The sequence below is a fragment of the Ahaetulla prasina genome, chromosome 1 (genome assembly GCF_028640845.1).
Source record: "Ahaetulla prasina isolate Xishuangbanna chromosome 1, ASM2864084v1, whole genome shotgun sequence".
NCBI classification, from domain to species: Eukaryota; Metazoa; Chordata; class Lepidosauria; order Squamata; family Colubridae; genus Ahaetulla; species Ahaetulla prasina.
The window spans coordinates 72,037,175-72,049,364 of NC_080539.1; the positions used below are offsets into that span (position 1 = coordinate 72,037,175).

At 42.7% G+C, this 12,190-nt stretch overlaps 1 protein-coding gene across 1 annotated transcript in view; it reads right to left on the bottom strand.

Moving 5' to 3' along the window:
- Positions 1-1,135: 1,135 nt before the first annotated feature.
- The window catches only part of TMEM151B (transmembrane protein 151B), a 30,021-nt gene continuing 18,966 nt past the window's right edge, over positions 1,136-12,190 (bottom strand). Inside the window, exon 2 of the mRNA XM_058188907.1 lies at positions 1,136-2,629. Within this exon, the coding sequence (XP_058044890.1) occupies positions 1,193-2,629 (1,437 nt within the window). The 3' untranslated portion in view covers positions 1,136-1,192. The remainder of the gene's footprint in view (positions 2,630-12,190) is intronic.

Consider the following 12,190-nt stretch of genomic DNA (forward strand, 5'->3'; position numbering starts at 1 on the left):
ATCCAAACATGGCACAAGTCAAACACATATATCCAATAGTCTGGGGGTATATATGTTTGGCACTCCATCAAGGTATATACTTGGGAATGGATGAAGTGAGGGGGTCCTATAATAGGCCAATAACTGTGTGCTCTTCACAAAGGAGCAGAAACCTGCTGGGTCCAACTGTTGGAATATCACTTATGTATGGATTACCTCCCTTCATATTCCAAAGAACATCAGGAAGCAGAAAATTGATTTGATTTGCAGTAAAATTTACACAAATATCCATCAGTGTCACACTAATGAGTTTATCATTAAAAAAAAACTGCAGCTGAATCTCTTAGATCCTTCCTCATCATCAAATTTCTTACCTGAGAAACTTCATGACAAACTAATTTCCTCTCATTTAGGATCTTTTAGGACTCCCAGTCATCTCCACAACTTCTTGACATGCTTAAAATATACATGGTAGTTTCAGTGCCTTACTTTAAATATTGGGGCTTCTCTTAGATTTGAATTCAACACTGCATTATATCAAAGTCCTGGTTTTCCTTGGTAATTTTCTTTTCTTTCTATTACCAGAAAAGAGTAAGTACTGTGAACATTTTAAACTTTACCCACAAGTTGCTGATTCTGACATGTGAAACATCAGAAATTCTTAAGAACTCATGGTCCCCAGAGCTGAGGACAATGTAACAGTCGAGGCATGGTCTACAAAAAAGGGAGGACTGGCTTGTAGCTTTCCTTTGCCTGGAGAATCAGTGCAGTTAATTGTCTTGCTTGAGAGGAAAAGCTACATTGTCATGGATTCTTCTGATGAAATACAACTCTAAAAAAGTGAGTCAGGGATTGATCCAGCGAGATACTGTCAAGTTGACCTGGGCAGTTGAAGGTGGAACAGGAAAGAAAAAGCCCTAGTATCTCCTCCCCACCCACCCTTTATTTGTTGTTGTTGTTGTTGTTGTTTTTTGCTTGTGGTTGTCAGTCTGCAATTCTGTGCCATGGATCTGATGATGGTGTTGATTGCTCCATATCAAATTTATTACATGGAGTCAAAAGTTGTGGAGTTGTTCAAGGGAATATGTGAGGGAGGAATACTTTCAGACTCACAAAGATAGGTTGATACCAGTATTTTCTCTGCTAAACCGTCTCCTGCCTAACCCATCATATCTGTGAGTCAGGGCACTTCCCTTAAGTGGTTTTCACACCTTTAGAGTGAGGTCTCCACACAGGATCCATTCCGATGGAGGTGGCGGTGATCATGGTTGAGACAGCCCTCATTTCGATGTACAATAAGGACGGGGAAATAGAGAGCATCTTGGTAAGGAGGAGGCTCTTCCTCCTCCATGGTGACTTGGCTGGACAGGCGAGTCTGCTCAGTTGGACAGCTTTGCTCATTTAAGCTCTCGCTCCGACTTTGCCAAAGGCAGCTGCGCCTGGAGCCATACAGGCGGCCCAAAGAGAAGCGACTGCTACTAAAGGGGATTCTGGGGCTGCCGTTGCAGATGCTGAGAGCACTACGGGAGAAGATGGAAGAGCTACTTATAGTCCTATGGCATTGTTCACAGTTTTGCCTATAACTGCCATAATGGCAGGAGGAGTAAGTTGTGCAACCAGACAGGCCTACCAAATCCATCAGGACAGCCTCTGAGTAGCTAGGCACCAATTGCTGGTTGGAGCGGATATGCCACTCTAGTTCTGTGCTATCCACTGTGTTGACTCGAGGCATCCGTCGGCAGAAAGGACGCTCTTCAGCTGGTGTTACTGCCACGTAGTCAAATCCAAAGAGTTTTTCTACATGGTAGTGGACATAAGAAGTGCGATATTCATTCAAGACTCTCAAGGGCCAGGACAAAGTCAAGAGAGCAGCTACCCAGAAAACATAGTGAGAAATATACCAAGGTAAATTGTCTGGGTCTGAGAAAGCCACCATGTACTCTTTGAAGTCCACATTCTTAAGGTGCATGCCTTCCCTTGCCTCCATATAGTCATCTAGTCCCTCGTTCTCTGTGAAGAAACGGGCCCTCTGAGTCAGGTAGGAGTTCTCGGATTCTACATTGGCAAAGCTGAAGCACTTGGTGAAGCGAAGCCGAGTAGCTGGGAAACTCTCCAAGTCAATTAGGTCCTTTGAAATGTCCTTCGCCCCACAGTTAGAGTAATCAAATTCTGCTTCTGCCACGTGGGTGTTGACTCTCTCATGGTAGACCTGGGTGGTAGTATAAGCATCTCCATTGCGATAGCGGGTGACCTGACGTGTCCTTCTGACATAATGATAGCTGATGGCCTTCCACCAGATGCATGGTGTGGCCTGCTGCATCCTTTGGACACGTTCATGTACGCTGTCCACGTCCACCTTGTACTGGAGCTCATTGCGAGTGTAGCAGTGCCAACACTCCACCAGGTAGACCACATAAAGCATCACCAAGAAGGCCAAAGGAATATAGATATAGCCATTAGAGCAAGGGCTATCATGGTACATCATGGACTTTCCCTTATAAGCACTATCAAATGTCAACCGGGTCACCTTTGTAACGTGGCACCAAGTCATCGCTCCCATGCAGCCATACATTAAGAAGGAGAGCACCAGGCACTTCCAGTGTGACTCTCTACAGAGCGACTTGCTGAGCGACTGCTTCACGGGCCGTTGCTGCTTTGCATGATGAGGAGACATCACAGATATTGTGGATTTGAGGGGGGAGAGAGCAGAGAGAAAAAAGAAGAAAATAATAATTACTATATAGTGAAAGAAATGGAAACCAAGAGAGCTGCATAACTGTCTTAATTAGCATTAGCATTAACTACAGAATTAGTCATAGATGGGCATTCTCAGAGTCATGAATAGTGGTACTCAGGATGAATCCTCTCAGCTTGTAGGCATGAGGAACAGGAGAACTGAAGTTATATATACATAATTGTTTCCCAGAACTCACATTCAAATTAGTATAACATCCTCAAATTACTACAGTGGAAGATTGTAACAATCCTCTCCCAAACTCTCAGGAAATGAATTATTGGGGCATGTTGATATTATCTTCCAGGTCTGCCATCACCCTCTTTTCAGTTTAAATGGAGAAGTTTTGTGATTCGTTTATTAAATATATTGCATCTCACAGGAAGATGGAAAGGATTGCCCCATTCTCCCTCTTTCCTAGTCCCACTTCTGCCTTTACAGACATTTTTCCCCCACCATTTTATTTTAAAATATGAATATGCTCTGACAATTTGCAGTCATTTTTTGCTGTAATTGTGAAACAATGGACCTTTCTCTTGTGCAACTATTTTCTGTCTTCACATTGAAAATGTTCAAGAAAGGTTCAATACCAACTATTGGTATTTATCAAATAAGTTTATGGAGTAAGCCTAATTAAAGTATTCTGCCTTGTAGGTTTATGCATCCCAGGGGAATATAAAGAAATAAATATAAAGAAACAGTAAAGCCTCAACTACTTCTAAGGGGAAAATGGCAGATTTCAATCCTTCTTAATTTCTTTTGGTAAATAGACAAGAAACTGTTCCACTGAAGACTACAGTACTCTTTACAGGAGTAACTTGTCCAGGGCCATTTCTGGCACCTCATTTTCTCTTAGTCTAATGCAGGAGGGAGTAATCCTGATCCATGGAGATACATGCAGCTTAGAAACCTCTTTTTGAAGTTCTGATGGTGCTATAAAAATCTAGGCATGAAGCACCAAGTACTGAAATTGGGTGTCAGTCCTGGAGGCCATCTTTTACTTTGGATCTTCAGGGCTGTCACACTTGGTGGATGGGCATGCTGTGGGAAACAGGAGGGGGGGTGGATGGAGACAGGGTGAGATGTACAGCCATAACAACATTCTTTTCTCTGGGAGTCAAGGACATTCAGCCTGCACCTGGAGAGGCGTGACTGGGAAGCAACTCCAGTTGGGAAAGGGACATGATTGGACCATGTGATGGACATGTGGGTGCAGGGGAAGAAACTTTGATTTTGATTTGGGTGGGGAAAACCCGGGGCCTTTCAGATTCGGGTTTTCCCAGATGTGCCAATATGACATCTCTAACAAAATGGAACTTTGAGGAGAATGCCTGCCTTGGAGTTTTACTTCTGTTGGGGGTGTTACTTGGAACCCTGACATTGGGTTTTGTGCAATGTAATAGTTTATGTAACTACACTCGGCTTGGTTAGCCTTACAATAGCAGACAAGGTTATAAATTTCTAAATTTTTAAAGTTTGATCTTCTTATATGATGTAAATGTACATGATGTACATATGGCTAGAAAAGCTTGGCCATCCATGAAGTGTTGTTTACTGTCACATTTATGGAAAAACATGATTTTTTTTTGTCTGACACAATTATTTGGCCTTCCTGGTTATAAACTGAATTTTTAATTCTTTTTTGCATGTAAGCAGTAGGTTCAGATGATGAGTGAATTTAACTTATGGCTATACAGTCAGAAACAAACAAAAAAGAAGAAGAAGACAGGTTTAGAAAATATTTCTGTCTATTTCCATGTCTCATTTATAGGAATGTGGATGGCAAATATAAGAAAAAGGATTTTGTAGTATTTGGCCATAGATTCATAAACACACATTTACTGTAAATAACTTCTTTGTTAAAGCTAAAAATCCTGCCCTATCTTTCTAGGATTCAGTATGTGACAGCATTGTAAAACAATAAGGGATTTACTGTATAATAAACAAAATAACTTTTGTGAACATAGTCTCAGACAAAAAAGGTTAAAATAAAGAAGAGACTTGAGAAGATTGTACTCTGAGGCTGAGCATAAATGGGAGTTCTCCATCTTCCCAGTTTAGAAGTCTAGATAAAAGGAAGCTGAGGCTCTCCACTTCACAACGATTCAACTTCTATAGAAACAGGTGAATCTATCTAGGCAGGAAATCAGCAATAGGTTAATTGTTTTCTGTATGGTGTTAAGTCTTTTATTTTGGTACAAGCTAGAAAAATCAGGGTTTATAGTGACCTTGAATCATAGCTCAAGTAAGTGCAAGAAGTGGTTTTTTTTTTACAATCTCCTTGCGATTGCAAAAATTAATTTGGAATGCTCTATCTCATCTCTTTATAGATCAGAGTAGCATCATCTTTTGATTTGCCCATAACTTTGTATTTTCTTTTGAAATTCTTATTCTTAAATTCCTTTTCAGTTGCTGTTTCACATGGTCACTTATTTAAATTATCTCTTCTGATATTGAAAGCTTTTTTACTATTTAAGATTTTTTTAAAATGTTTACATTCAGTTTTTAAAAATTAATTTGGTTTGGTTTATTACTTTGGAACTTAAGCTACCTTAAACAGGCAGAAAAGCTGAATTCTCTATAGTTACATGCCTTTATGTTACATATTGTTATCTCACTTTTGCATTTTTTGTGTTTGTAACTCCTAATTATAAATATGCCAGCACGGGTAATGAGAACCCCATCTCTCATACACACTAGGACCAGCGGTTGGATGCCAAGTGAGATGGTGGTAGAATGGGACAACTCACCATGGTCAACTCACCACGGCCAACTCACCACAGTCAATTCACCATGGGACAACGTGACATGGCCAACTTGCCACTGGAAACTTGTTGTGAGACGATTCAATAAATCAATTTATTTATTTAAAATTATTAAAAAAATATTTTTATTTTTGTCATTCACATTTATTTTCTCCATTCTTTCTTTACTGATTCTATTCCACTATTGTTATTTTTTATATTAGTGTAATTTTTGTCTCACAATGAGTTGGCCGCAGCAGGAAGTGGAAGCTGGGTGTGAAGAGTATTTGGGGAGAGAATAATTGAAACCCTTAGTCCTCCACTCTACGGGCTCAACTGTCCACTACAAAGACATTTATAGAAAACATTTTCTATCTATTCCCCTGTCTTATTTCTAATATGGGGGTGGTAAATATTGTATGAATTTTAGTTTATGGTCTTTCTCATACCCTACAGATTCTCATACAGATTCATATCCTAAAATCTTTCATTTAAACTTAATGATCATCTTGATTTATAATGACTCCTCCATATTTCATTGGCCATATTTATCTTGGATTAATATGCAATATGAATTTACAACAATTAGGAAAATGCTTAAAAGTAAGCATCATAATAGTCATACAAGTAGTGTATATGCGTTGATAACAGCATCACAGATGACTAAAATGGAAATGAATTACAAGCCACAGTTTTTCTTTGGCACGGATGGTGCTAATTCTATTTTTATATTTCTCACATTTTCTGAGTGTGATTATAGACATAGGAACATTGCTTTATAAATCTGCCACATTACCAGTTTGCAAGATGCAGCATCCTGGTCTAGTTGTTAACCACAAGATTTTTAACAAGATTCCTCCACAAGCTATTTGTCTTCAATTCTTAAGTAAAAAGGTTCAAAGCATAATTTATATATTTGCTTTTACAGCCATCACTTCCCATCAAATATGTGAAGTGTCACAAGACCTTTTAAACTGTGATCTTACAAACCAAGCAGTGCCACTAAATCAGCCTCAAGTGTTTATAGGAAAAATAGTTAAAATAACTCTGAAAGCATAAGGCTTTCTGGTGTTTGACACCAGAAAGGGATGAGCTAAGGATGAAGACCTCTTAATAAAGACTGTAGCTCTGCAGTACCATAATCCGGTGGAAAGAACGACAACAATCTGAATACATAAAAGTGGAATGAGGAAAATGCATTGAAGTTTGGGATATGTATTTCTATCTCTTGGTTCAAACTGAGGCTGATAGGAACCTTGTAAGACAAATGGGGACACACATTTTCAGATTGCATGCAAGAAGATTGCTAGTGCATGGCCTGTGCAATAACTGGACTTTCTTCATTTAGACAATTCTTGTCTTTCCCTAGCTAAAAGTAATTTAGATATTTATTTTAATTTAATTTTATTTATTTTGTCACAACATCATACAAAAAGATTATATAGTATATACACATATAAACATATATAGGAAGAAGAAAAGAAAAACAATAGGACAGGAACGGTAGGCACGTTTGTGCGCTTATGCACGCCCCTTATGGTCCTCTTAGGAATGGGGTGAGGTCAATAGTAGAAAGTTTTTGGTTAAAGCTTTTAGGATTATGGGAAGAGACCACAGAGTCAGGTAAAGTATTCCAAGCACTGATGATTCTGTTGCAGAAGTCATATTTTCTGCAATCTAGATTAAAGTGGTTTACATTAAGTTTAAATCTATTGGTTGCCCTTGTATTATTGCAATTAAAGTTATTTATTTATTTATTTATTAAGTTTATTTATTTAATAAATAAAGTTTATTTATTTATTTATTTATTTATTTATTTATTTATGAAAGTGAACTAAGAGAAAGTTGCTGTTTTTCAGAAGTACCCAAAACAATGAGGTTTGAGTCTCTGCAGTCCAAAACATCTTAGAGAAGTGTACGCATTCTGTTGGTCAAGCGATACTTCTCCTAGGCCCAAATTATGAGTCTGTAAGGACATTCAAGTGCTATAAAGTTTCAATAACCATCTAGAAACACATCTGTGCTTGGAGGATTGGGGACTATGGGTTGCTTTGTATGACCGGCTTAATGTATTCAAATGTATCATGTACTAACCAGGCTATAATATTGCTAGATTTGGATTAGGGAAGCTGGGGGTCCAATCATCACTCAGTGATGAAGCTTACAGGCTTATCTTGGACTAGTAACTATTTTTTTATCAATATAAATACATTATAATCCATGCAAATAAATTTGAAGAATGATCAACTAAATACGTTACCTTGAAAAAAAGCAAAAATCTTGTACATGCATAAAAATAAGAAAAGACTTTTAAGATATCATGTAACTTTGTTTTGACTTGACCCCAGTAGATTATTCAGAGCTGAGTCATTGCATCACCTTGTAGCCAATATTTTTATGAATGAGCTGACCCCAGATGCAGGACTACAACCCAAAAACAAATCATAGCATCCAATGGAAACCATGGAAAGAGCCATGGCTGGATAAAAATACTTCCAGCTTTCCATGAGCTTCATTTCTTCTAATGTGGAAGTTATCTAGCACATTTTAACCAGTCAAATTGTCAGGTATCAGGGCTATCATTAATCCTTAAAATAATGGCATCTTGGGCTCAATTAATTATGTCTCTAAGCAACATCATTTTTTTTAGGAAGCAAACATCTATCTCCATGGTTGATGGAGACTTGTGTCATATCAGAAAGTATACTGAAGAAGAATGAAACAGATGGAGAAGGCTACACAACACTTTCCACGAGTGGCTGAACAGATCTTTGCTCAGCATTGACATCTAGCTGAGGCTACCCTCAGCAGCACCTCTATCCTTCTTTAAATACCTAGAGAGGCTTTTTCCCTGTCTTTTATTTTATTATAAGGGGGTTCTAAAACAGCGATGCAGACTTCTTTCAATATAACTGTTAAGTTCGGGAAGTAACGAGGCTGGAGACCAGGGTAGTGACAACAGCTCTTTAATATAGGGTGAACCCAGCAACAGGCTGGGGGAAAAACCTCTCCTTTTATACAGTTCTGCTGGAGGCTTCGTCCAATCAGCAACGTGCTGATTTCCCGCTCAAATATTTAAAGGCACAACTGTTAATACATAACACTCCTCCCCTCCCAGAAAACACTTGGTCTTATTTACATATTTATTTACATGTTATTTTTCGACGTAGTCACGCAAATAACCTGGGCGTCTCCTAGTTCTTTCTGACCTGCGCGGTTCAGTTCTGGGTGGTGTTTTGAGCTGGTCGGAGGGGCTGTTTTCTCCTCCCAGCTCTTTCTCTGGGCCATCGGGCTCTGGATTATTGGCCGACTCTTTTCTTGGCCATCCGCCTTGGATTAATTTTGGAATTTTCCTGCTGCTTCCTCGGGACCTGATGGCGTCGCTGGAACTCTGGGCCCCCAGCTAAGTCTTGCCCCTCCCCGGGGTCATTGTCAGCTGTGGATTCAAAGTGGTATTGGTCATTACCTGTCTCTGTTGGTTTGGTTTGGTCAGTTATTCGTTTCCTTAACTGATCTATGTGGCGCCGCCACACTCGGTTGTCTGGTAGCTCTACCACGACGATTTTGGCCCTGTTACTTTTGTTACTTGTCCGGCGACCCAACTCGGGCCGTCCCCATAGTTTCGGCCCACACCCGTCGCCTATGCTCATTTCCTTGTTTTTCTAGCTCCCCTTGTAACCCTCGGTGTGTAATGGGGTTCAAACGGTCAAGTGGGCACCGGAGTTTCCGTCCCATTAGCAATTCGGCTGGGCTTTTCCAGTGGCTGTGCTTGGGGTTCTGTGCTGGACGGCTAGGAAAAAGTCTATTTTGTTTGCCAGTCACCTGGCTTGAGCCTGGACAATGCCTCCTTAGCGCCCGGACGGAACGCCTGCAAGGCCATTCGACGAGGGTGGAAAGGTGCAGAGAGGGCATGTCGGATGCCTTCCTCTGCCAGGTACTCTTCAAACTGGGCTGCCGTGAATTGGGGCTCATTGTCGGACACCAGAGTGTCCGCAACCCGTGAGTTGCGAATAGGTGGCGAGGGTTGCGATTACTGCTTCGCTGTGGTGGACTTCATAAGTATGATCTCTAACCATTTGGAAAATGCGCCCACCACCACTAGGAACGTTTGGCCGTGAAAGGGCCAGCAAAGTCAATGTGGATTCTTGACCAAGGCCCTTGGGGCTTTTCCCATTCTCTGACTGGGGCTGTTGGGGTAGCGGTCTGGACTCTTGGCAAGCTTGGCATTTCCCTACCCTCTCAGCAATCTCTGCGTCCATGAGTGGCCACCATACATAGCTTCTAGCTAACCCCTTCATCCTTACGATGCCTGGGTGACCCTCGTGGAGGAGGTCCAATACCTTGCCCCTTAATTTAACAGGAATTATTACACGATCACCCCATAACAGGCACCCCCCTTGAGCCGAGAGCTCATCACGTTTCTTAACAAATTCTCTGAACTGCTCGCCCGGCGCAGCGGCCACCCTCTCTGTACCCAACCGAGTACAGTCCTTAACACAATGTCCCGGTATGATGCCCGAGCCACTTCCTTTGATGTGACTGGGCCAGAGTCCAACGAGTCAATAAGGAGGATGGGTGTCCCCGGAGTGGGGTCTTCGGTCGCCCCTGGCAGTGGGCATCGGCTCAATGCGTCTGCATGCCCCACTTCTTTTCCCGGTCGATGCTGCAGCTTGTATGAGTAAGCGGCTAAAAATATAGTCCATCGAGTCAAACGTGGCGAAAGTGCCACAGGCGTTGGCCGGTCGCCAGCCAGTAATCCAAGTAACGGTCTGTGGTCAGTCACGATTTCAAAATTCCGCCCAAAGACATACTCATGGAATTTTTTGACCCCTGATACAATGGCTAATGCTTCTTTGTCTAATTGGCTGTAGTTCCTCTCTGGGGAGGACATCGTTCTAGAGTAGAACGCTATAGGGGCTTCTGTGCCGTTTGGAAGTCTATGGCTGAGTACAGCCCCACCCCATAAGGGAGGCATCGCAAACCAGCACTAGGGTAATGAGTCGTGATATTGGATGAGCAGGCTATCACTTGAGAGCAGGTTCTTTACTGCTTCAAAAGCCCTATTTTCTGACTTTCCCAAGACCAAACAGTATTTTTCCTAAGAGCCTATGCAGCGGTTCCAACGGTTGCTTTGTTCTTTAAAAGACCGCGTAAAATTAACCAATCCCAGGAATGCCTGCAGCTCTGCTTTGTTTTTGGGCGCTGGAGCCTTCCTAATTGCCTTAACCTTGCTCTCAGTAGGGTGAATTCCTTTCTTGTCTATCCGTAGCCCAAGAAATCGACCGATTCGACCCCTATCTGGCATTTATTTGTCTTGACTTTTAACCGCTGTCCGGAAAATGCTCAAGACCTTTCTTAACCGCCTCCCCAATTCCTCCATGTTTTCCCTGAAATTAGGACATCATCAAGTAGGGAACTACCCTGGGAGCCCTTGCAGTAGTCGTTCCATCAGGTTTTGAACAGCCCTGGTGCCACACTAACCCCAAATTGCAATCGGTGCACTTGAATGCCCCCTGTGCGTCACAATCGCTTGGGCTTCGCCAGCGGGCGCTCACTGGCAGTTGTTGGTAGGCTTGGGCCAAGTCTAACTTTGCAAAGACTTGCCCTTGCCCCAAAGAGTGCAATAAGTGTTGCACCACGGAACCGGTAAGCGCTTTTCTGTAAGGCTTTGTTAAGCGTCGCCTTGTAGTCAGCGCAAATTCTAATTGACCCGTCCGATTTGATGGGGTGACGATTGGCGTCTCCCACTTTGCGTGATCGACTGGCACCAAAATCCCTGATTTATGAGCTTGTCCAGCTCCTTATCAATTTTTGGTTTTAGGGCAAAGGACTCTCCTCGCCTTAAGCCTAATGGGGCTACCTGGGGGTCTAGGTTGAAGGAAATAGGGGTCCCCTTGTACTTGCCCAGGCAGTCCTTGAAGACATCTTCGAACTCGTTAAAGAGAATGTCTTTCAAATTGTAGTCACTTCTGTAGATGCCAGTCACTCCCATGCCCAGGGCACGGAACCAGTCTAGTCCCAACAGACTGGGCAGAGTTCCTTCGACGATCGTGATGGGCAGGGTCTTCTTGTGAGGGCCGTACTCGACTCGGACGGAGGTGGTCCCTCGAACAGGGATGCGATTCCCCTGGTAGTCGTGGACTCGTAGTCGTTGTGCTTGCAGGTGGCGCTTCGCGACGGACGGCAGCGACTTCGCCAAAGTGTCCCAAGACATGATGGTGATCGCTGATCCCGTGTCCACTTCAAGCCTGCACCGTACTCCCTCGATCTTGGGCTTTGTGAAAATCTTCTTTTCCACTTTAGTTGAGGCGCGGCCTATAATGACAGTCGTTTGGTTAGACTTCGCGCCTTTCTTGTTAGAACCAATCGCGGGCCGCCTTTCCGGTTCCGCGTTTTGATTGGCCGATTTGAATTTTCGGCGGGAAGGTTGGGCCGCTCTGCAAACCTGAGCTAAGTGTCCTTTCTTCCCACACCGCCGGCATGTTGCGTCTTTAAACCTGCAGCGTTGGCGCTGATGCTGCCCTCCGCAGCTTCCGCACTCGCCACGGTCCTCAGTGTCGCGTTTCTCGGTCCGGCAGACCCTTCCTCATCCTCGCCTCACCTTCGGATTCGGACTGAATCTCCTCCTGGTGTACTGGCGTTGGCTTTGCGCTCGCCTTGGATTGAAGAGGCTTTTGCAGAGTCTCTGCTGCTTTAGTAGACATTTCGTGTGCTCTGGCCTCGCCCAGAGCGG